We start from the raw sequence: 25,307 nt of genomic DNA on the forward strand, positions 1-25,307 counted from the left end.
ACGACAGGGACAGAAGACGAGGATATACGAGGCATGTACCTCTCCAACAAAAATTTTACAAGAAGTTATCGGAACCATTGTGGGGGCTTTTGCCTCGACCAAACTGAAACATACAGCTATCGTTTGGTTAGCTAGCGGTTAGCATTTGCGCATGTAGCATGTAAACACGGACTTTTTGTAAGTCCGTGCATGTAAAAATAATCCCACAAATAATGACTAATTTAAGTAATTTCAATCACAACTAAGTCTAGCCCATATTATTGTCCAGGCTGAATCTGAGTATCAGTTTAATCTTACCATCTGTATTCTTTGGCTTTTGGCGCACCATTAGACATGTTCTTGGTGTTTTGTGGTGTGTGAGTTTGATGTTTAGTCTACTTATTTATGTACTTATTTATCTCTTTATTCACTACTTCTTATTTATTCACTGATGTAAAATGTATTTACTTGTTAAAAAAAACAAAAAACAAAACTGTATTCACACTTCAAAATGTTTTCTTTGTTCTTGTTTACTGCAAACTGATGTTTATGTACAGCACTTTGTATACAGCAACGCCTGTTCTTAAAGCACTTTATAAATAATGTTGAGTTGAGTTGAGTTACCTGATATGAAGTGTGCGCTTCAAACACGAGCATTGTTGATGATAGCCTCAGTCCAGTCCTTTCGCCGAATCACGTTTAACCACAGTCGTCTGCGATTACTGGCAGAGGCTGGGATGCGATAGAATTTTTTTTTTTTGTTGGTGCTTTTACGGTTCTGGCAACCAAAAACACAACAAGATGACATTTTTTTTTACAGACAACCAGCGTTGTTTACTTTTAGCTGCACTTCCCTTGCTTCCAGTGGCTAGTTGTTTTTGCCTCCAGTAAACACCGTGATGTTATCGTTACGTAGGTCATGAAAGGGTCTATATTTATAAAATCACGATAATCACAATGAGAACGTAGAAGGTCACCTGGCTTTTTGCCAAAGAAAGAAGGAGAGGGAGGGAGACAAGTAGTGAGAAAAAGTGAGTGTGCCAAGGAGTACAACATGAGAAGAGGAGATGATAAGGAACATAAGGAGTCTGAGTACAAAGTGCTTAGTTGAGCTGAGAGCAAAGACAGATGTGTCTACAGTTTTTCCCACAAACACCAATTCCACGTCCACATTCACCTCTGGCAAATCTGTTATGCAAAGTAGCACTTTGGGATTTCCTTTGTGTTTTTCACCTTGACTAAAAAAAAACATCTTCAATCCTCGATCATCCTTTGAACCGATATCAAACAGGAATGCACAAGGGATGCAGTTGGTCTCTGGGAAATACAAATTCACAAATGCTCTGATTAACAGCTTGTGACCTTTTTAAGGTTCTTTCCCAGATAGCAAAAGATGTTTATTCAACGTTGAATTAGGGTTAAAATGGATGATTTTTGGTTACGGTTGAAGATTGATTGGTCAATCAACATTGATTCAACAGCATTATGTTAACATTGAAGTTTGTGTTTAAAAGATAACATTGAATCAACGTTGTATTTTGGTTGAATTAAAACGTTTGAAAGGTCAATGTTTAATTAACGTTGAATCTATGTTTGCCCTTCTCGTTTTTTTTTTCCTTCAGCTGAGAAATTGACTAGGAGAGGGGGAGGGGAAGTATTCTGGGGACAGGTGTGTGGGTGGGGGGTGTTAGAGTCTTTAAACATTTATAATAAATATAAAACATAAAGCTAACTACTTTGCGGATTTCATTTATTGCGGGTATTTTTTGGTACCTAACCCCAGCGGAAAACGAGGGAACACTGTATTTGCAAAACTTGTAAATTATTTGAATGTACTCGAAACACCTGGCATTTCCACCAAATAAACTGTACACTTTAGAGTTTCTAGTTTGTGCATTTCAGCCCAGTCATCAAAAATATGTGCCCACATCCGGCATAAGTCCGGCACAGGTGGCATTCAGTCGACACTGGCATAAGGCATGTGGGCCGAACATGGCCCAGGAGCAGCAAAGGTGGCACTGGCTTGACTCTGGCAAACAGGATGTGGGCCAGTTGCTGTGTGACGCATCTGGCCCAGCTATCAATTTACAACTCTGGGCCACATATGTATAGCCAGTCTTGTCCCACTCTTAAATGCAGTTTCAGATTTATTTATTTTTTCTACACACATTTTTTTACACATACTTATTTGCATAACAGATGTTAAGAAGAATTTTAATACATCATCACACAGACATTTCAATATGTTTCTGGTCAAACAATCAAAGTTTGTGTGTGAATTCTGTGAACGAACTTTCATGAAGCTTCCAGAGAGAAGTTCTTCGAACGTACGTTCACCATTTCTTTGTAGCGATTCAAGGGTAAGTATTTAATTTTCCTATGTTTTACATTTGATATTTTATGGCTTCATATTGACACAACTACTGAATTGACTTCACAGACATTGGTGTGTGCGTGCGTGCGTTTGTGGTTATCTAAATTTTCCCGTTAATAGTTTCAATGCCATAATATTTAGTTAGGTGCACTCACTGGCTGATCAGAGAAAATCTCATTTTATCTGACCAGTTTTGTTTCAACCTGCAACGCATAAACTTTAAGTCTAACAATTCTAAAATAAAAACAACTATGAATATTCATATGAAAGAGATAATTATTTACATTTAGTGGAAATCTGATTCAGAGGTAAAGCTTTTAGGGGGCAATATTGTAATGAAGCTATTTTATTGAGACGCAACTCTGCGAGTATAATCATATAAAAAGGTACCAAATTATCACTAGCACCAAATATTACATTGTTCTGGGATAATATTCAGCTTGTATTGTAAAATATGCAGAGCTTGAATTATGTATTTTTTATAGTGCTGTGTGATATGTACATTGTGTGCATAATATTATATTAAAAAAATACAAAAGAGGAATGACTTATGCGTTACACACATTTCCCAGGTTATGTTTTAAAAATCTATTATATATCTCATACAATTTTTATTTCATCGAGTTGATTTAAATATCTACTGTACTTTCTAACGTTATTGGATCGCTGTTCCACAGTACGCCACTAGATGGCGGGACATGCTACTAACCAGACTGACACACACAGTCATACACAGCGTAGAAGAAGAAGAATTTCAAATTGCCGACAGCCGTGCTAAGAGCGGGAATCCAAACGTCGACGTTCTGTGTTTCAGGTCGGTAAAAGTTACATTAAATAAAACAAATATGTATCACCATGTCTATTGTCAGTTGGGTCGCTAAGCATATTTGGTCTTTAGAGGTGGTTTTAGTGAAGAAATTGTTTCGAATGATCCTAAACGTTGAAGCTAAGTTGCTAATTCCGACGGCCTCTTAACAATGAGTTACTGTGTGCTATGTTGCTGATATGCTAGTAAGCTAACGAACTGCACTGAAGCGCTACAGGAGCGTTTACATGAAGAATGTATCTTTTTTCAGTCGTTTTTAACAGGCTGGTTTAACAGTTGAAGATAGAACATTGAATAGCGTTTTCTTTTAGGTTTAGTTTTTAAAGTAAATTAAGTCCACTTGTATAGTAATGTAAGGTTTATCTGTAATTTGTTTAACTTCTGTATATAACTTAATTCATCACGAAATCTAGTCGAATCATGCTTCAGGATATTTATTTGTTGAGGGAAGTAAAAGTATTTTTTAGTAATTACTAATTATTGAGCCTATAATGAACACATTTTTTTCACACTGTAATAAAACAAAGGTGTAAATGTTGTACTTTGTTGCTTTTAATATCATTTGTTGTCTGTTGATGTACAGGTTACTTGTGCTGTTTTGACGAGTCACATGGCGTACAGGTGGTGCCAGCGTCTTCGAAACCAGATGGCTAATTAGTAATTTACTACTTATTCAAACTAAGAAGGCATGTTGTACCTTGGCCAGAGCTTGGTGAACCTCTTTGGTAAGTAAACAAGTGAACACTCAAAATATTCATTTCTAAGAATCTGAAGAAAGCTTAGGTGAACTACCTTTCACCACATCCAAATGTTGAAATTAGTGACAGAGAATATAACTTGGCACAGGTTTAATGGGGAAGGAGAACATGCAGAGGTCTGTCTTACCTATAAGGAGGAAGAGGGCAAAGTGCAAATTTTTTTAAGGTAATGTTGGTATGTTTTCAGAATTCATAATATAAGATAACATAATAATTAATAGAATATCGGTTGTGCTCAGGTTTCAGGCTCTGAGTGTTTCTTCAAAATGTTCTGTCCACAAAATCCATTCTGAGGAGTAGCGCAAGACAGGTAAATGATTCTGCGCACTGTACTACATGATTGTGATGATATTATTGCGGTAACACATTGCTGACTTGTACAGTAAGTTTGAAACTTACATGCTGTGTTGTTGATATTGTTTAGGTGCACAACTCACTTTTTCAAGACTACAAACACAATTACAGCTCTACAACAGGTACCTAGACCCATTGTTAATTTAACTTGTGAGTAATAATAACTACTATGATTATGAAAGAACACAATCACATTGTGAAAAAAAATCTTGAACAGGGTCTTCTGTTTGTTTCAGGCAACCCTTTTTGCGGTGCTTGGGGACCAACCGGAAGAAAGGGAAATACTGTATTCGTAGTTGGTAAGTTTTTCAAAGGTCACTGTTGTAGAATCAAATCATCATAAATCTTAGCACACTTTTTTTATTTTATTTTTATTTTTTTACCAATTTGTAAGGCATAATTATGGAGGACCAAAACTGCCAAAATTCAAAATAAATAAATGCCTAAATAAATAAATGACTAAATAAATAAGTAAATTACTAAAAGTGAAAGTAAAAACGGATGAAAAATATACAATTCAAAAATGAAATACAAATGTATTATTTTTATTTTCAGTTTTAGTCATTTAGTTATTTAGTTAGTCATCTGGGGGGTGGAGAGGGGGTGATGTATATGAATATTGCAAAATTTAGTAAAGGTTATGTAATTTACTTAAAAGTAAAATCTTCAGGCATCGGGAGAATTCTATCAACAAAAGTTGAGTGCAAAAATTAAATTAATAATAATAATAATGTCGTCTCTCATAGATTAATCACCTGGCTGTCGTTGAAGGCACCAATTCGGACAACCTAATCAGACGGATGATGGCAACTGTGATGACAAATGCCCTGGGCTGTTAAATGAATACAACTGGGCAGGGAAGCAAGACAAGTGTTGCATTGGCAAGAAGGCATTCAAGGAGACAGTGATGCAAGACTGTATGTTTGGTGAGTTATCGTCTATGTAAACTACTTATTACAACACAGAGTTGTTTTTGAGCAGAATGTTCTGAGCTGCTTTCTTTTGTTGTGTAAAATCACTCCACCTGGGGTATGGAGTCAGAATCCTTCCAATACCCGAAACCTCGTAATAAGGGTTTGACTCTCCGAAAACATTTTTGTATAACTGAAAAATTGTTTTGAATTGTCCAAAAATATTTTTGAATGACTGAAAATTCCCAGAAAAAGCTTTAAAAAAAAACACTAAGAAAAGACACATTTTAAAAGTGCGGCTCCACATAGACATTATTTATCTATTAATTAGAGAATGGTCAATTCCGAAATCAATGAAAAAAAACACAAAAAAAACATCATTGATACTTCACAAAAACAGCAATTAGTATATGTATCTTTGTCTTTTCATTAATATATTGCAGTCAAGATACACTCCATCAGGCCAGGGCTCTACACTAACTTTTCCACTACTAGCACTGGTGCGAGTAACATTTTTGGTTGCTCGCACAGCACAGGATTTAGTCGCACCATTATTTGTGGAGGTGCAGCATGACCTGGCTTAGGCATACGCAACTCGATATATTTGCAAAATATTTTATTGGAACACGAGGTTTGCCTGCAACAGCAGTGGCTATCAAAACAAGTCAATCATTTCTAATAAATTATGTCAACATTATTTTCTTTAGCTCAGTAAAAATCAGTATTTTTTTTTCTTCACCGCTACTCCCCTTACCTTTTCATCTTTATGCTGTCCTCGCTCCGAAGCTTCTAAATTTCACCAGCTAGACAGCGAGTTAACGACGTTCCAAATAACCAGACTTCATTTTCCTTTTGTGCTATTAATTTGAACAATGGCCTCTGACCATTACCCTCTTTAAGTCGTCGTAAAACTAGAAAATAAAATAAACAATGTACCTAACTATACACGACACACTTTCATGCTAGTAGCTAGTTACATTGCACATTCAACATTCTGTAATTGTCCTAATTAACTAAAATAAATCTACAGTGGTTTTTATATTGACATCGCATGTATTTACCAACATTGTCAAATTCAACAAAAAAGTGTTACTTAATACTTACTGATAGTTACTGTAACAACAGAACAGCTTTTTTTCTAAAACAATAAATTGTATTGGATACTAACTCTCTTCTCTTTTGTAATCTTGTCTTTCAGTTGCTGCTCGACAGCTTGACCGTACACTGACTCAGCAGGACTTTGGTGTTACTGTCAAGCATTGGCTGCGTTTTGCTCATGAGCGTAACGGTGGCATCCCAAGCAATGCTAGTGCCTTGGACGCAACTGCGAACGCAAGTCAAATTTAGTGTGTCTTTTTATGGACTGACGTACAGTCAAAGTGAAATGGTTACCGCTTTATACACTGATGTTCCTACAGTTCATTTCATGTTTATTTCATTCCTTTGTCAAGAAAAAGAATAATACAATAAAAACAAACATTATTTGAGGCAGAAACCAAACGGCTGTTATTTTCTTTGCCTCCATTCTCCCCAGAATTCAGTTACAAAGTACTGTGTTTTGATTTCTAATAAATGTTTGAATATTAAACGTATTTTCTGTCCTAAGATTTTCATACATATGGGGAAGTATGGTTAAGGAAATCAACAAGCTAATAATACATCCAAGTAAGTTGTAAGACATCTGCAGAAACACTAGGTGAAAAACATACGGTAACTTTTTTTCTTCTAGTGGACTAGCCCAATATTTTTTGTTAGTTTAAAAAAGTAGTTCTATATTAATGTGCATGATAATAGTAATAATAATAATGTACATTTAGATGTAAATTCCAATGTAAATGATGATTAACTTAAAACATTTATTCCTCACATTAATTCACTATAAAAATGCATGTAGGTTCTGATTTAGATGATAGTTGAAACGACATTGATATTGTGTGATATATGGTTACAAAGCAAACGTTGACTCAACATTTTATCAACCTTGCACTTTCTGTATAATTTAAATGTTAGAATTCAATGTAAAATCAACCAAAGATACATGTAGATTCTGATTTAGATGATGGTTGAAACGACATTGATATTGTGTGTTTTATGGTTGAAAAGCAAACGTTGACTCAACATTTTATCAACCCTGCGCTTTCTGTTTAATTTAAACGTTAGAATTCAATGTAAAATCAACCAAAGATGCATGTAGATTCTCATTTAGATTATGGTTGAAACGACATTAATATTGAGTGATATATGGTTGGAAAGCAAACGTTGACTCAACATTTTATCAACCTTGCGCTTTCTGTATAATTTAAACTTTAGATCTCAACGTAGATTCAACACTTAAGCCGAACTATATTTCAACGTTGATTCAACCACATTTTGCTATCTGGGTTGTTGCCTTCAAATGGCAGCCATTTTGAATTTTATTTTATTTTTTCCTGGTCAGTAGGAAGAGAATTCCTTCTGTTTTTTTGTCTTCGGATGCTCAGCAGGGTCCAAATGCCCCAACTCATTAAAACCCTGTGCACCCCCCACCTCCACATTTTCAATAACTGAATTCAGCGGGTGCATGAATTTTGATAATAAGCCCAGTGGTAATTTGTCATGTGGGTTGACCAGCAGTGCGCTGCATGTGTGCAGTTTGGGACATGAATGGCGGCGGGACAGAAAAGAGGACTTGCAAAGCTCACAGCGAGTGTCGATTCATACATCCAGCAGGAACATTTGTTTGCTTGTTAAAAGAGATGTCTTCTTTGTGTTTCCGGCTGGGTGTGCTAAAACCTCATTTGTTGCACAAAGAATGAATTGAGAATACGTGATTATTGAATTTTTGATTTACTCTGAGAGCAGCAAGAACACATCGTCAAGCGTAGATGGTTTAATATATGTAACTGCCCCTTGGTTTTGGATGTGAAAATAAAATTGCTCTCATCATGGTTATCTAACATTTTCTTATGAATCTTTCATAAAATGCACTTGGCTAATTGTTCTCAAATGAGTACCGTAATTGCTTGACTATAAGCCGCGACTTTTTTCACACGCTTTCAATCCTGCGGCTTATACAATGATGCGGCTAATATATGAATTTTTCATCCTGAACCGTAGCAAGCATTTGTAGTCATAAAATTAACTAGAAAAATTTCCGCGGAAATTTTGGATGTGACTGCTGACTCTTGCAAGGTGGAAAGCCGAATGCACTGAACTGTTTGCCAAATGTTGGTGTACTTTCAATTAGTCAGCAATCTAGCATTAGCATGCTAAGCTAACGTAGCATTATCATGATAACTTAGCATTAGCATGCTAGCCTAGCATTAGCATGATAACTTAGCATTAGCATTAACATGTTAAGTTAGCGTATGTTTTAGCATACTGCTAATGGCATGCTACCATGTGTAGCGTCTCTGGGAGCTTGGAGGCTCCCAGCATGCTTTGTGGCACTGGCGATCGAAAGGGTGTTTAAAATGCATGGTCTGTGTTAATTATTCTGCTAGTTAGTGGTCTAGTTGTTGTATTGGTTTTGGTAGTGCTTTCTAGTTTGTTGCTACATGATGATTTAATTTTGCCGTGACACCGTCCGTGATTGTACATGACATGGGGAAGAATGACTTGCCTGCATTCTGCGAGTTGAAAGTGGGTAAGCGAGAGCTTCTGCTTACAATAATGAAAGTGGTCACTGGTCCTCACTTACATAGTACCGTCTTTCTTTGTAAATATATCATTTTCAATGTGGGCACATGCAGCTTATATTCAGGTGCGGCTTATGTATGGACAAAATGCTTTTTCCTTTAGAAATGTAGTGGGTGCGGCTAATAATCAGCTGTGCCTTATAGTCCAGCAATTACGGTATATTGACGGGCGTACTTGAAATGCCATCTCCATAAAACGTGCTCTGAAACGGTCGGAAAACCTTTTCTGCATTGTGAGACATGGAAGCACTCGGAACACCTGCCCTCCTTATGAGTCCTTGATTCTATGGCACCAGTGGGACATTTGTGTTGCGTACATGATATTTTGCTGTTAAGAGGATGTAGGAGAACCTGTACTTGTAAGCCAATGAGAGTGGAGTTCACACTACAATGACAAGGGTCTTATGACCTCGCCGGTCTAAAAGCTTTTGATGTTATTTGAATCATAAATTGTACAATGGCAACAGAAGTCCCTGACTAAGACATTTTTCATTTTCAATAAAACAAGCGTATATCAAGTGTGGATTTGGGGGCATTAATGAATTCATATCCTTGCAACTGTTAGTAATTTTCATTATTTACATCTGACACATTTTTTGCGGTTGTGCACGTTCTCCACTGAATCCCGGTCATAGCATATTTATTACTATAACACTGGGAGAATTGTGGAGAGAATGACTCCCTGCATATCCTCTCAATAATGTGCAGCTTTGCAGTCAATGTGCAGACGCGCTGTGGATTCATTCCCATGTATGGGTATGGGTCATCATTGACGTGATCACCCAGTCCAGATGTAAGTGTCTGATTAAAGATTGAAGTGAGGGGAGGGGTGTATGGGTATGTGCTTACAGTGTACTGTATGCGTGTATGTGCAGTATGTGACATTCTTCAAACAGTGTTTTTTTTTTTTCTTTTCTGAGACATAGGAGTGGTTGGGTGGTCATAAGAATATAGCTATTAAAATGTATTGCTGGACCTCTGGCACTTATTTGAAAATTATTACTTGCTTTAGAACTCAACTGTGGAAATAATAAAGTCTAACTTACTTCTTTTACTTTACTACTTTTCCTTCTTTCTTCCCACAATGTCTAAAATCATTTGTTTAACTAGCCTAAATAATCAAACATAAATAAATAGTCTATTCTTTGAACATTGAATGCATTTAACTCATTTGCTCCCAATAACGTGTAAATATGTTGTTTTTTTTGTTTTAAGTGTCCCAAAGATGTATTTCTGTTTATTTTATTTATTTATGTATTTATTTATTTATTTATTTATTATTATTATTTTTAATGCTAGAGCATACAGAAGGCTTTGATACAGCCTCTCAACTGCAAACAACGGTTGCAGAAATGGTAGTTATTACACAAACGGCCAGCAGGTGGCAGCAGAGCAAATGAGATCAACCAGAGCTATGTAGAAAAAAAAAGCAAAATTACTTACAATTTTGAATAGATTTGTGAAAACTGATGACTTAGCTCTCTTCTAATGCTAATTGCTGCAAAACGGAAACAGATAAACATAAAACAGAAGAGAAAAAATAAAACAGAATAAATAAATAATAATAATAATAATAATAATAATAATAATAATAATAATAATGATAATAATAAAACAGAAACATTGCAAACATATAAACATACTATTTTTTTACTGATGAAAGAAGAGACTTTAATGTTTCTTTTGATAGGTTCCATGTTTTATAGCAATAGAACACAATATTCTGTGGGCCTTGCAAAATCAGTCAAAATCCAGTAAAACAGCCGGGAGCGAACGGGATTGTTTCTGTGAAAATGGCTGGGAGTGAAAGAGATAATCATCAACATTTACAGGGGTACAAACTTTATAATGGTGTTCCATTCCATAGTTTGTACACAACCCTAACTCTGACGTTGCAGTAAACAATATAGTAAAGATTTGCTTACAGGCCATAAATATAGAATAGTGAAATGAAAAAAAAAAAAACAGGAACAAAAAATGAGTAAAAAAAAAAAAAAAAAAAAATCCTGACCTTCACTCTTGTTCCAAGTTTGCAGCCTTGGTGAACTGGTTCATTGCACACTGTTCATCACCATTAACGATTGTAGGTTGTTATTGTAAACTGAGGGAGGACCCTCTGTGTAACGTTGTTTTCATTGTACTTTCTTAAATTCACTGCAAAATGGTTCATGTTTCTATACCTCATATGCTTTCATCAATTCTTAACATTCATCACTGGCAAATTAAAGTGAGTAAAATAAAGACTGAGGGATTACAAATCAGAAAAAAAGACACGAGTCTGTTTTCTAAAAAGGTTAGGTGTAAACAGATTCATGAGCACGTACATATGCACATAAGGGTGACTGAAACCCCACATGTTATATATGCAATAAGTATGGGCTGCCAAGCGTTGCATACCAAAATCAGTTTTATTTACACTTTGAACCACAATATTTTTCAAGGGCCACTATCAAGTCTGTAGGATCCTTTTGTTTTGTGCTCTGTTTTGTTTTTAGCCTATCCTTTTTTGTCAGAATGACAGGAAGCATTTCTCTGAAATACTGCAAAAGCTTACTGCTATTTTTCTCTCAAGAGCTGAGAAAATAGATTTCATCAGTGATAAATTGCTTTCTTTTTTGCCTGGATGATACAAAAGTTAGTAAAGTATAAACCATATTATGGATTTGGGAGATTTTTTATGTGGTCCTGTTTGTGTTCAATATTAGGTATCCAAATTATGCCATGTCAGAAAAAAATAAAATAAATGAAAGCATTAGGGGTTCTGCAATATATTGAGATATTACAGTGCACTGTATGCGACCGATTCAATATATGGCCGAATCAATATTTAAATATCAATTTGTGATGGAAATCTTACTTAGGGTTAGGGTTAAGCATGGAACAATGTTATATTAATGGCACATTAAGCCGTAACATTTTTATTTTATTGTTGTTCAAACATAAACAGATTGTAACCTGTTTGTTAAATACAGTGTTGAAGTTTCAGTTACATACCTTATCATACATTATCATACAAATCTTACATTGTACATGTACAAGTTTACTGATTAGTATTTTCTAAATTTGAGTTTAAAAAAATTGCAATAATCGACTTAGATTCGTATTGGGATTAATCAGTATCAAATCGAATCGTGACCTATGAATAGTGATTCGGATCGAATCGCCAGGTACGAGGCAGTTCACACCCCTACAAAGAAATTATGTATTTTTTGTGAGTAACATGAACATAAATTGAAAAATCACTTTTTTGGCATTTGTTTTTAATAAAATAGGAGGGAAGTAAATACTTCTGTAACACATCAAGTAAAAATAAATATTGCCTTGAATCATTTCAAATTCATCAATTTGAAATGCATCAGTAATTAGTCAGAACAAATCACAGATCTGAGCCATAATTCAATCACAGTCAAGTGGCGAGAGCCCTAATTTGTTTCTTAATATTTTTTTTTAACTGTCACCATCATTCAAACTACATTAACTGTACAGACGATTCTTTAACTAGCATGTTGTTGACATCAGCTCTCATACAGGAACAATTGTCAAGGCTGGGTTAAATGCACGCATTAACAATGTAAAAGGAGCACACTAACGTGAAAGAGAAAACATTAACGAAAAGCAACACGACAGAAGGTTGACGTGAGAAACAAAATAACAAAAGGTACTTTTAGCAAGGTGGAAGGACAGCCACAGGAAGAAGATACAAAACTAGCAAGGAAAACAAACGTTAACCTACACAAGACAGAGACATATTGAAAGAAAGTGTTGCATATTCATATTGATCTGTGTCCTACATTGTTTAATCGTTGTTGTGAGAAATCATTAAATATTTGCATAAATAAATATCATTACTTATTAACGATAACATATTACAATTCATTTGAGCAAATGTGCTATTCCCTAAGTGTGTATCAAACTGGTATCCCTTTGCATCTAACAGTCCCCAACTAGTAGCTCCATATTGAGTAGATTCTGTTGTATTCTGGTCTTCTCTCCCCACAATTTCTACTGACTATTGAGAAACTCGATGGGCTTTTAATCTCTTCACAGGACCAATATTGGATCTCTCTCTCTCTCTCTCTCGCTCTCTCTCTCTCTCTCACACACACACACACACACACACACACATAATTTGAAGTATTCTCCACTCACTCATGGCTGTTGTACAACCTCAGCTCAATGATTAACGGTCTCTGTCCCTCAACTGACATGTAGCGTTCTTTAGCTTTTTAGCGGATCACAACAATGCAGAGGGTAATCTGTTTCCTGTCTTATTTCGCCTACATTTGTTCTATCTCCTCAATTCTTCCAGTTTATCATTTTTCTCTGTCTTTTTGGTATATCCTGTCGATGTGTTCTTACGTGGTCCTCTCTGCTGATTGAAATTAGAGAATGATGTGTGTGCGTGTTCACACCCCCTGAAAAATAATAGGTCCTATAAGTGTAGCAGACCTATCAGGCCTATGCATTCATAAAGTCTTTATCTGAAATGATTGAACTAAAGATCATTTTCTTAGTCAACCGTTTGCCCTGAAATTGTTTGGTCAGTTATGATTCTATCTTTGCTGTCTTTGGAAACTGAAGTCAGATCGGAATTGAATTTGTAATGGCTGATGATTCAGAAGTGTGTTCTTGTGTTTTGACTGTTCTAACACATTTTGTTTGGTATATTGTTTTAATTGGGCTACCTTGGATGTCATATCCTATTCAAAAGGAAATGTACTGGTCATTCCTGCTATTTACCGTCAAGTTTCAAGACTGTAGTAGTACTGTATTCAGTACAGATACCAAATTCATACATTTAGAAATAAATTAAACTTTGCTATCCATACATGGGATCTTTGCACTAAGTGACATATCCGCTGCGGGTAATACAGTTTACACTTTTCCAATTTTGCACATTTTACTTTATCAGCCATGTATTTATAGTCTTGAGAAATGGCCGAGTAAGAGAATATTTTTTACCATAGCAATCCAACGAATAGCATGGACGTTATGTTCTAATGTGCACATTGCCACCCAAGATCAACTACAGTTCAAGCAACGACGGATTTCCCAGCAACGTTGAGCTCGCTCATGATTTGGTGTTCTGTCTCAGACCCTTTCCCACCATGTTTGGATTTAAAAGATTTTTCATTTTTTTTAAGAGAGAGCTCAGAATTGTTCATTCGGCAGTCTTACCGATTCAACATCTTATCATCATTGCTCTCTTTTTTTGTGTGTGCGTATGTGTGCGTGTGTGCGCGTATGTGCATGTGTGCGTGTATGAATACGTGGAAATTTGTACTCATTAATTCACCTAAACCCTAATAAAAATCCCATTACCCTTCACCTTAACCGGATACTTCAGAGTCTCGGCAGAGTCGTGAAGTTCAGAAGGTCAGGAGACCAGAGGAAAGGTCAAAGAAAAGAAAGATAAATCAAAGTGAAATCCAGCACCAACTAAACACCTCCTGACATCCACATGGTTACAAAACCAGAGTTGTACGCCAACCCCAGAAACATCTAAATTCCAACAAATTAAGGAAATCTCAAGAGACCAGAGGAAAAACTAAAGAGAGGAATGAGGGAAGGATAGATGAAGCAGAGTGAGATCCACATACACCAGCACCCACTGATTCAACGAGCAATGGGAGGGAGAGGCGAATTCTGTTTGAATTTCAGTAGATGCTGGTGTGATGGATCTGGCATGTATAAGGACCGCCACCAAAGAGGGGAGCGTGGCCCAGCAAAGCGAGCACGACCCCCCTAACCCCCCCCCAGAATCCCCTAAGCCGCGGCAGCACCGAGGCACAACCTCCAACGCCCCCCGGGCAGATACCGGCCGGCGAGCCAACCCAGACGTCCAGAGCGCTCCCAACCCGGCCCGCACCCTGAGCCCAACGCCGCAGAACGAGACCCGGCAGGCCCCCACGGCGCCTCTCATGACATTTTGAAACCACAATAATCCTCACAAATCAAATTACAACGATCTAAAGTCCAATGCTTTTCCAATTAGCGGATAGATTTCGTTCACCAAATTGACCGCCATCTTGACTTGGGTCATCTCGAATTGTCAATAAGTTATTCCATCTGCGCAAAAGCACGGGAGTACTTGCCCCCCAAACTGTCTGTGCACGCCACTATTTACGATGAATATTGCCTTACACCTTCACATCCGTGGATGTAAGAAGAGGCATATATTTTAAAGCCCTTCTCAAATTAGCTGCTTGGTGCTTTGAAGGAGGACTTATGTATGTGATGGTTAGTTTGGGCAGCTCCTGTAAACACGTCGTCTAGAATAATCCAATTTTTCAAAACCGGAAAAGCCCAAGCGATATTTCATCATTCACATGAAGTGTAAAGAGCCCATTGAAGCTCTGGTACAGGAATGGTGTATCTAATGCTTGTTCCCAAATGGAGAGTGCACCATTAACATCAGCCCCAACTATTAGATATTCACCTGTATTTTTATTGCAGCTATCAAAAACTAAAGTGACTGGTCAAAAGTGTGTTTCTTAATCAACAGGTTTAACCTTTCCGGAGATGGTGATGAACAAAAACTCACAATGTTTTCGCAAAATCACATTTTTATTATATTGGGACAAATCTTTTTTTTTTTTCTTCTCAATTTGCTGTCCAGAATGCAAATGGTCCCGTTTTTTGCAAAATGCAAATGGTCAAATATTTGCATCACCTTGCATCATTCTCCTTCAGCTAGAAAGCAGACTGCTTTGTAACAAGACTAATACACTTTTGCTAGAGGAAAGTCATTGTCCATAAAGCTTTGATATTAACTGAGTCTAGCTTTAATGTTAACTTATGCTTTGTTTTGATTACAATATTTTATGTTGAACCAGGAGTTAACCATTTTTCTTAGGAAGGTGACGACTGTCTTTTATGATGGTGTTTGGCTTTGCAAAAATGGCCCTTCATTGCTTTCCTCCTTGTCAGAGAACATCGTGATGACTGCACAAACTGCCACTCTGCAATTTTTTTGTTAACAGTTCAACGGGCAGAGGTCTTTATTATAGTGCTGTTCTAGTTCTGGTTAGTAGACAGGAAATTTTATCACTGCTTTTAAAAGGTATAAAGGACCTAAAGTCAATAGAGATATCTTAATCAAAAGTGATGGTTTTCCTTTAGCTATTATTATTAGGCCACATATTTTATTTCCTTTTCACTTTCACTTTGTGTGTGTGACAGAGTGAGTAAATTTAATGACATGGATGAAAGCACTGACCTTCACCTGGACTTAATGGTCACAAAGCAGTGTCCTACTCCTAAATCATAAAAATGTGGTGAGCACTTGCTGTTTGCATGGATGAGTGTAAGTGTGGAAAAAAAAGGTTATCGTTCACAAGTCGGCACATTAATGTCAACAAAGAACCAACACAGTCTTCTGTTGTGTCACTCAAGCAGGCATTGCTTTGCTTCAAGGTTTTGTCCAGCTGTGACGCACTTTGCATTACAGAACATCTATCCATTTTCTATAGCACTTGTCTGTATTAGAGTCGTGGGAAAGCTGGAACCTATCCCAGATGACTTTGGGCAGGAGGCTCTACAATGGACTGGTTGCCAAGCTTTCACAACCTTACAGCCTTTCTTATTCCAAGAAATATAAAGACAAATTATTTATATTTTTTTTTATGTCATCTTTATGAGATGCTGCATGTTGAATTTTGAGGAGGGAAATGCAATTATTTCATTTCAGAATATGGCAACATAAAATGTGGAAAAAGTAAAACACTTTGTATTGTATCTTGCTTTTTGGCAACTTTAAGCATGGAATGCATTTTTATCACTAACTACATTTTTAGTCATTGCTTAATTGTAACAGAAACACAACATTTATGCAGCCAAGTTTTTGTCAGATTGCAACATTCCTGTCAAATACAATAGTTAAATCAGGAAATTAGAGGTACTGATTGGCTTTTATGTCGGAAAAAGGTTCATTTGTTTATCTGCTGACAATAATTCAAAATACTTTCACATTGTGTTGTGTTAGGTCCTCCAAATTGTTAAATCCATTCCAGCCCAAATTTCTTATGCACCATTTTGTCTTAGGGGCTCGCCACATGGGAGATGACATCACTGGCTCTCCATTCATTTCCTAAGGAAGCAAGGCGAAAAACGCCTTCCCCCCCTCCCCCTCGGCGACACGCGACATTTGCGCATGTGAAAAATCGTGCGCATACACGTAGACGTGCACGCGTAGGTCCGTGACGCGATACTAGAAAGTTGAAACATGTTCAACTTTTGTTGCATCACTGAGGCTGTCACCGAAGCGTCAACCAATCAGCGAAGGTTTCATTCGTGAGCCAATGAACGCAGGGCATGCTAAACAGTGCGATACACGGCAAAATGGGAGGATCTAATTTTGGCAGTGTCCGACCATCCAGTTTTATATGATACTTCACGCAATGATTTCCGTGACGTGGACAGGACACTTAGCAACAATAGTTCAGTTAAGTCCAGTAATATATTGTGAATCTTCGTCGAACTATGTAGTGGACCGTCTGTTTACTATGATTCCCTCCAATTTAATAACCAATCAGATCCATTGTCAACAAGCTGCGCTAGAGGGTGACGTCAGTTGCTGCCGCCATCGCAACTGCTTGTCGCTTCCCGTGTGTGGCGACAAGTACCTCCTCACCTCCCGTGTGTCCAGTTTGACATGGGAGGCGACGTGATACGTAATTCGCTGTCGCTTGTCACTGCTGGCTAAAACTGGAGACATTGCTAACATTAGAAGAAACAAACATTTTTAACATCTAGCATATCAAAAATGTCATTTGTGTATGCACATTTATAAAAAATGTATGTCAAGTAATTTAAAACATCGGGGTATGTATCGCCTTGAAAGCCAAGCATTGGAATACAAGTGCATCACGATGCGTATCGTGACACCTGTTTCGTGATATGCATTGTATCGTGAGGTTGTTGGCAATACCCAGCTCTAAAGTTGATGTACCCAACATTTGCACAAGGTTCGTTTATAGCATGTGCTATTATTGGCTTCAACTGATTTTACAGTTGCTGTAAATTCATAAATATATTCAGAGTACAATGAACTAATTTTAATTACTGTATGTTTGATTCCTCTCTACAGCAAAGAAGACATGTGCAACCACAGATTTTGCCTGCAAGAATGGACAGTGTGTTCCTGCTAGGTGGCGCTGTGATGGGGAGCAGGAGTGTGCAGATGGTTCGGATGAGGCTGATGCAATCTGCAGTAAGTAGCTGACCAGAACCAACGCCTGTAAAAGAACAATTCTACATAGATGGCATGTGGCCAGGCACATGATCTGAGTGGTCATGTCACACACACAAACACTGGGCTCGAGCTGCAAGTAGCCCTACTCAGACACGCATGATGATTGTCATGACTTAATGTGTCATTAAGAAGTGTTTACATATTGTGTTTTCTCCACATTTATTATTATGTAGTCAGAATGTGCAATATAGTTTATCACTGACCAATGCTAACACAGCAGTAAAGTTATATTTAAAGTAAATATTTAAATGTAAAACACTTCTAAGCCATAAATATAATACAGTCAAATGAAATGCGGTGAGTAGTTGCTGAGCATGCCTCCCTGTGTCATGTCACATGACAGCATGTGCCAACAGTGCTGTGCAAGATAGGTTATTGTTTGGCATTCGTAACCTCAAAACATATTTTGGCACCATCGGAATCTCCCTACACCTTGTATGTAGAATATTTTAAAGGAACATCCATCCATTCATCCAGCCATCCATCTTCTAGCGCTTATCTGAGGTCGGGTCGCGGGGGCAGCAGCTTTAGGAGGGAAACCCAGACGTCCCTCTCCCCAGCCACTTCAACCAGCTCCTCCGGCGGGATTCCAAGGCGTTCCCAGGCCAGCCAAGAGACATAGTCTCTCCAGCGTGTCCTGGGTCGTCCCCGGGGCCTCCCGCCGGTGGGACATGTCCGGAACACCTCTCCAGGGAGGCGTCCAGGAGGCATCTGAACCAGATGCCCGAGCCACCTCAGCTGGCTCCTCTCAACGTGGAGGAGCAGCGGCTCGACCCTGAGTCCCTCCCGGATGACCGACCTTCTCACCCTATCTCTAAGGGAGAGCCCGGACAGCCTGCGGAGGAAACTCATTTCAGCCGCTTGTATCCGGGATCTCGTTCTTTCGGTCACGACCCACAGCTCGTGACCATAGGTGAGGGTTGGAAAATCGACCGGTAAATCGAGAGCTTTGCCTTTTGGCTCAGCTCTTTCTTCACCACAATTGACCGATACAGAGTCGGAAACACTGCAGACGCTGCACCGACCCGCCTGTTGATCTCCCGCTCCATCCTACCCTCACTCATGAACAAGACCCCAAGATACTTGAACTCCTCCACTTGGGGCAGGATCTCATCCACGACCCGGAGAGGACACGCCACCCTTTTCCGACTGAGGACCATCGTCTCGGATGTGGAGGTTTTTGGAGGGATTTAAATGAATATTGAACAAAGAAACACAATTGGGCAAATCTACACAATTCAATTACATCTAATATAAGGGATGGATCAAGGCATCTTCTTTACAAACTACAATGGTAATACAATAAAACCTAATACCTCTCTGAGTCGATTCAAACTGAGCATTATTGTTGTAGAGGAACAATAATAATTTACTTCTCACAACACCCATTCCAATTAAGTTACTTTCTCTGTGTCATCTGTGATTTTACTGCATTGTGAGTTTCAATGGGCAGAAATGTGTCCACACAGACACAGATGCTGTCCCTCCGACACCTCGAGATGGTTGGTTGTGTCATGACTCGAGTCATGCAGGAGGTATGTTTGGGTTTTGTCTCGAGTCATGCAGGAGTAATGTTTGGGTCTTGTCTCATGTCTGGGGTCACACCTGGGATAGGTTTGAGTTCATGACCTGTTAAGTTGAGGTCAAGTGTCCGTTTTGTACTGATGTAACAATCATCTAGTTTCAGTTAGTTTTAGGCTATGTGATGTCAGGGATCTTTAATGCTATATGATGTTTGGTGATGTCAGGAACTATCTGTTAGTACTTTGTGATGTCAGGAATTTAATCGCGTTGCTGGGTCAACATCTCATCAGAGAATTCCATGTCAGTACTACACGTCTAGCCACAACCAATGAGATTGATTGACTGTCTAGATACGGGTCTGAGAAATGTGTGTGGTCGCCAGATTATTTCTCGCTGTTCTCTGTGCTTCTCTGCAGCCCAAGGGGGCTTGGCGTCTCGTGATTCTCGATGCATTCTCGTTGTTTTTTGTTTAGTCAAGTTATGTGAATAAATAGTTAAAACCTTATTTGTGTCTCGCATTGGGATCCAAACCTTCAGCACACAACAGTTTGGGGTTTGTGGACCATTTTCCTACAATCATATCATCCATACACCGTTCATACTACTTTAGAACATTACTGTATGTTGTGCTTGTTGCTCAACCACCACACACGGTTTGCTCATGACAACAGTGAGTGAAAGAAATGTTGGCTCCAATCTCACCAAGTTAACACAATGATTACGAAACGATTTATTTGCTCTGGTTGTATCACAAAGCAGAAGGCAGAGCACTGGGTACCGGATGCCCTTGGACGGGCTGTTCAATCCCTTTACGACCAGTCTCAGGCTTTGGTCTGCATTGCCGGCAGTAAGTCAAATTTCTTTCCAGTGAGACTTTGGCTCTACCAAGACCACTATATGTCACCGATCCTGTTCATAACATTTATGGACAGAATTTCTAGGCACGGAAAGGTCTTGAAGGGTGTCTGGTTTAGTGGCCAGTGACCACAGTATTACTAAAGACGTTGATGATAAAGTTGTGTATTATGTTGTGTGATCATGAGTGCGTGTGCATAAGTCTGTGTCCTCGGTCTCAGCCGACAAGCCAAAGGACATTGTCTTGTTGCCTTGGAGAGAACCTCGCTGGGCAGGAATGCAATGAAGCACAAGAGAATGAGAGGGTAAGGGAGAAAAGGGTGTTCCAGTGTTCAGTAGTATCAAAATCCAGGATATTAGAGGTAAGAGTCCAATATAACGGTTGTTTTGGGAGCATTAATTTTCATCAGCCTTGAGTCTTTCACAAGAGTTCTCAATGGCTGAATTGGTGATCAGTTCTTCGAGGCAAACTGTCAACTTCTCCACGTTGGTATCCAATTGAAAGAATGTCTCAGAAATCACATTCAACCTGCTGATGAGTTCACTCATCGCCTGAGAGTTGACCACCCGCCACCACAACCTATGAAACATTACCGGCAGTGAGCCCATATCCAATCAAGTTGCCCGCTTCTTCTGAACTTTGCGATAAATAAGGAAACTACCAGCTCCAAACAGCAGAACACTTGTTATCAGAATTCAAATAAGGTGTGCATCTTCCCTGAAGCGTGCATTTTACATATGTTGCTGCTCCGTCATTCATCTTTCGGAAGGGCCCAGTCCCTTACGAAATCGTCAGTCCGCCATTTTTTTTCAAGCCGAACCAACCTGTAATTGTCGGTCCGCTGGTTTTTTTACAGACGCTTCCTTCGTCACTTTATCATTATTTTAGGAACGAACAACAATGGGGTTCCGTCAGTATTGACGGACCGTCCGTCAGTCCATGACTGCCGTCAATAGTCCTATTGGTAATCCTATTAGGATTAGACAAAAGACAAGACCAAGTCAGCAAGCAGGGAAGATAATGGTAGGAGATGAGAAAGAATCATGGTTGTAGTCTGGGGATTTCTCAGTATAAATAACTGCAGCTCATAAAGCGTGTCTGTCTTTGTTCTGTTCTAAGTCAATTGTAGCCAGTGATGATGGCCTTTGTAATAGGGCGTTAATGTAATTAAAGGTCTTCAAGCACATTCCACCCCTTATGGTCTCATTGAAAAGGTAGCCGCTCAGTGCTGCAATTAAAAAAAATGAAGGTCGGTCTCTGTGAATTTAAACCGTCCCCTCAGCGTTGGTCAGAGGTTAGTCAGCATTAATAACAAAGCAGTGTGCAGAGTGTGAGAACAATTAGGTTATAGTGTGTGTTTGCACTGCATTGTCAGCCGTTACATTTTATAGATGGCACATTAAAGGGCAGTAAAACCACTGTGATACAAAAGACTACATTCTGACCACGTGTGTTGTAATGGTCGATTGCTAATGGCCTTTTTCCCCACTCTGTCATATTTATGTAGAAAAATCAGCCCCTTTTTTGTAAAGCATGAGAATAATATTCAGTTTTTTCTCAAGTTCAAACAGATGCCAGGTGTCTTACTTGACACGCCTTCATCAAAATACTACAAGGATCAAGAATTGTGTTCCACTTTACACACCCTATTTTTGTCTTGCTGAAATCAGCCCGTTCCTCGCGGGGCGCTGATACATCCACAAGTGCCAGCCCTCAACCCACTCTATATACTGCTGGGCCAATGGAGAGTCAGTCTTTCGTTACCATGACAACCAGGGGGCTGAGCTTGCGCTTTGCAACTCAGAGGCTTGTTGGACTGCCACTCATCTTGCCAGCAAGTGTGTGCATTAAAGCAGGGCTGAATCTCACCTGTGAGTGTTTCTATAACAATGGGGTGGTAGTGCGCAATGACTGTATTTTCAGAAATAGGCACAAAGTCAGTTTTCCGTAATATGTTGCCTTTAATACAGTGAGTGCAATGTCAAATATGCAATGGCTGGTTCGTATTAATAGATGATTCAATTAAGACAAACTAATGGCATTTATTTCGTTTGAATGTTGGCTGTGGATCTATACTCAAACATTTTTGTTGAGTATATGTTTAAGGGGTGATGGAAGTTGGACAAACATTCCGTTGGCATTTCTATCTTGCTCATGTTAATCAACAATAACAAGTGTTTTCTCCAACGATAAGCCTCGAACTGAGCTGAACGTGTCAGTCTTATCACAGAACTTCATGCTGCTGTGACCCCCAAGCCATCTCTCTTATTTTCACTTTTTATTAGCGTGACTCTCAAAATGGGGATCAAAGACTGTGTACGTGCAAGTGCATGTGGGGTGTGGGTTGTCTGTCTGAGTGCATGCGTGTGACGGATACAGTCGTCACTTGTAGGCCTGGGTGATGATTAGTGTTCCGATACCGTTTTTTGGCCCCCGATACCGATTCCGATACCCAGCTTTGCAGTATCGGCCGATACCGATACCATACCGATACCTAAGTTTTTTTTTTTCCTCAACATGAAAAAGCTGTCCTGCTATTGGTTCAGAGCATTCAAGGGCCAATAGGATATCTTAGATCAGCATGCAGTGAGCATGTCAAATATCAGTGAATGTCGTGCACGAGCAAGACACAAGATGCTGCATCCAAAAGCCTATATTAGCGTTGGAATTAATGGTATCGGCATGTTACTTGTGAGTAGTCACCGATACTGATACCACTGTTTTAATGCAGTATCGGCACCTCTGCCGATACCAGTATTGATATCGGAACAACACTAGTGATGATAGAAAAACATAAACACCATTATTTCGATTGATATTGAAATCATGATTAAGAAAAACAATTCATTGATTTCAAAACATTTTACACTGCAAAGACACGTCTGCTTAATATGAGATAAAATACACTTGTTCTTAGTGTAAATTTACTAGAAACAAGTGAAATTATTGCAGTAAGATAATTTAACTTACTTAGATTTCTTGAAATAAGAAAAATGTGTAGCTCTTTTTTTTAATTTTTTTTTTATGTTTTTTATTTTTTATTTTTTTTATTTTTTTTAAGAGCTCAGAATTGTTCATTCGGTAGTCTTACCGATTCAACGTCTTATCATCATTGCTCTTTTTTTTTTTGTGTGTGTGTGTGCGTGTGTGTGCGTGCGTTTGCGTGTGTGCGTTTGCGTGCGTGCGTTTGCGTGCGTGCGTGCGTGCGTGTGCGTGCAAATACGTATAAATTTATACTCATTAATTCACCTAAAGCCTTATAAATATCCCATTACCCTTCGCCTTAACCAGGTACTTCAGAATCTTGCCAGAGTCGTGAAGTTTAAATGGTCAGGAGACCAGAGAAAAGGTCAGAAAAAAATAAAGAGAAAAGAAAGATAAATCAAAGTGAAATCCAGCACCGACCAAACACTTCCTGCCTTCCCCATGATTACAAAATCAAAGTCTTACGCCAACCCCGGAAGCCTCTAAATTCCAGCACATTTAGCGAGATCTCAAGAGACCAGAGGAAAAACTAAAGAGAGGAAGGAGGGAAGGATCGATAAAAATGTGTAGCTCTATATTAATCTTAAAATGTACTTAAAACACTTATTCTAAGCAACAAATCAAGGAAATTAAATCTTAAAATAAGCTGGCTGCACTTATTCTAAGTAACAAAACAAGCAATTAAATCTTAAAATAAGCCATAAACACTTAATCCTTTTTGTTTTTAAAATTGTGAATCACAACTGAGTATCAAGTGTCACTCTTTATTTGTACTTCAAATTGACTGTCAAGCAGGGAGATTGGACCATTTTTAAATGCATTTGGTTTGACTCAGCCTGGGATCGAATCCACAACCTCCACATCTGAGGGTAGACACTCTACCACTAGACCACGGAGCTGTTTACCTGTTCACTGGAAAGAGGGCAAATGAGTTTAGTAAATATGACCAGGATTTTGCTTACAACAAAATGCAACAGTATGTTGTAGGGTTGTTTTAGCTTATTATGCATAAAAATTAACCAATTTTAAGATTTACAAACTGAGAAATGAGACAAATAATCTTAAAACAAGATTAATAATCTTGGAAATTCTGCTCTTTCAAAGTATATAATTCTCAAAACAAGACAAAGAAAACTATGGCTTGATATAAGTGTTTAAGTCTAGGTTAGATGGCTGATTTTTTTTTTTTTAGTGAACATAGACTCTTATTATACGTGAAAATTAACTAATTTTAGGATTTACAAACGAAGTAAGAAATAAAAGACATATAATCTTAAAATAAGATTAATAATCTTAGAAATTCTTTCTGCTCTTGTATAGTAAATAATTCTCATAACAAGATCAATAAGACTTTATGGCTTGATATAAGTGTTTAAGTCTAGGTTAGATAGCTTAAATTTGCAGTGTATCTATTCAACTACTGTAAAACTAATATCATAACCATGTGGCTATTAATTTCTGCACATTAAACACTTAATTCTTCTTGAACACTATTCTTTTTGTCAAGTACAAAATGACCTTGTAAATATCATTTGAAATACAAGCCTCTTGCATTTTCATTTTGCTGCAACCACACCGTTATGGCTTTGCATATTTGCACACATTTTAACTGTGAATAATTATCAAGTATCTCCATATCATATTTATTATATATTATTTTATTGTTCTATTGTTTTTTTTTGTTTTTGTTCTTTTTTAAACAAAGTCTTTGGACTTACTTGGCTAACATGGAACGTCGGTTATCACATTTTGTGCCCTATCATGTGGAAATGTGTGTTGGTCCGACAATAAAAATTCCTTGAATCCTTGA

The 25,307-nt window shown here is 38.1% G+C and overlaps 1 protein-coding gene and 1 long non-coding RNA gene across 4 annotated transcripts in view; both read left to right on the forward strand.

The window, feature by feature from the left end:
- Positions 1-25,307, forward strand: part of lrp8 (low density lipoprotein receptor-related protein 8, apolipoprotein e receptor) — a 204,416-nt gene that overhangs the window by 77,563 nt on the left and 101,546 nt on the right. For all 3 annotated transcript variants that reach the window (XM_077533259.1, XM_077533261.1, XM_077533258.1), the window contains exon 3: positions 17,968-18,090. In XM_077533259.1, coding sequence (XP_077389385.1) covers positions 17,968-18,090 — 123 coding nt within the window. The remainder of the gene's footprint in view (positions 1-17,967; positions 18,091-25,307) is intronic.
- LOC144026553 (uncharacterized) lies at positions 1,677-6,702 on the forward strand. The gene is made up of 8 exons (XR_013285214.1): positions 1,677-3,167; positions 3,763-3,904; positions 4,026-4,103; positions 4,177-4,247; positions 4,362-4,413; positions 4,528-4,590; positions 5,038-5,217; positions 6,401-6,702. It is a non-coding gene; the product is annotated as an uncharacterized LOC144026553 (long non-coding RNA).

This window comes from Festucalex cinctus, chromosome 10, assembly GCF_051991245.1.
Source record: "Festucalex cinctus isolate MCC-2025b chromosome 10, RoL_Fcin_1.0, whole genome shotgun sequence".
NCBI classification, from domain to species: domain Eukaryota; kingdom Metazoa; phylum Chordata; class Actinopteri; order Syngnathiformes; family Syngnathidae; genus Festucalex; species Festucalex cinctus.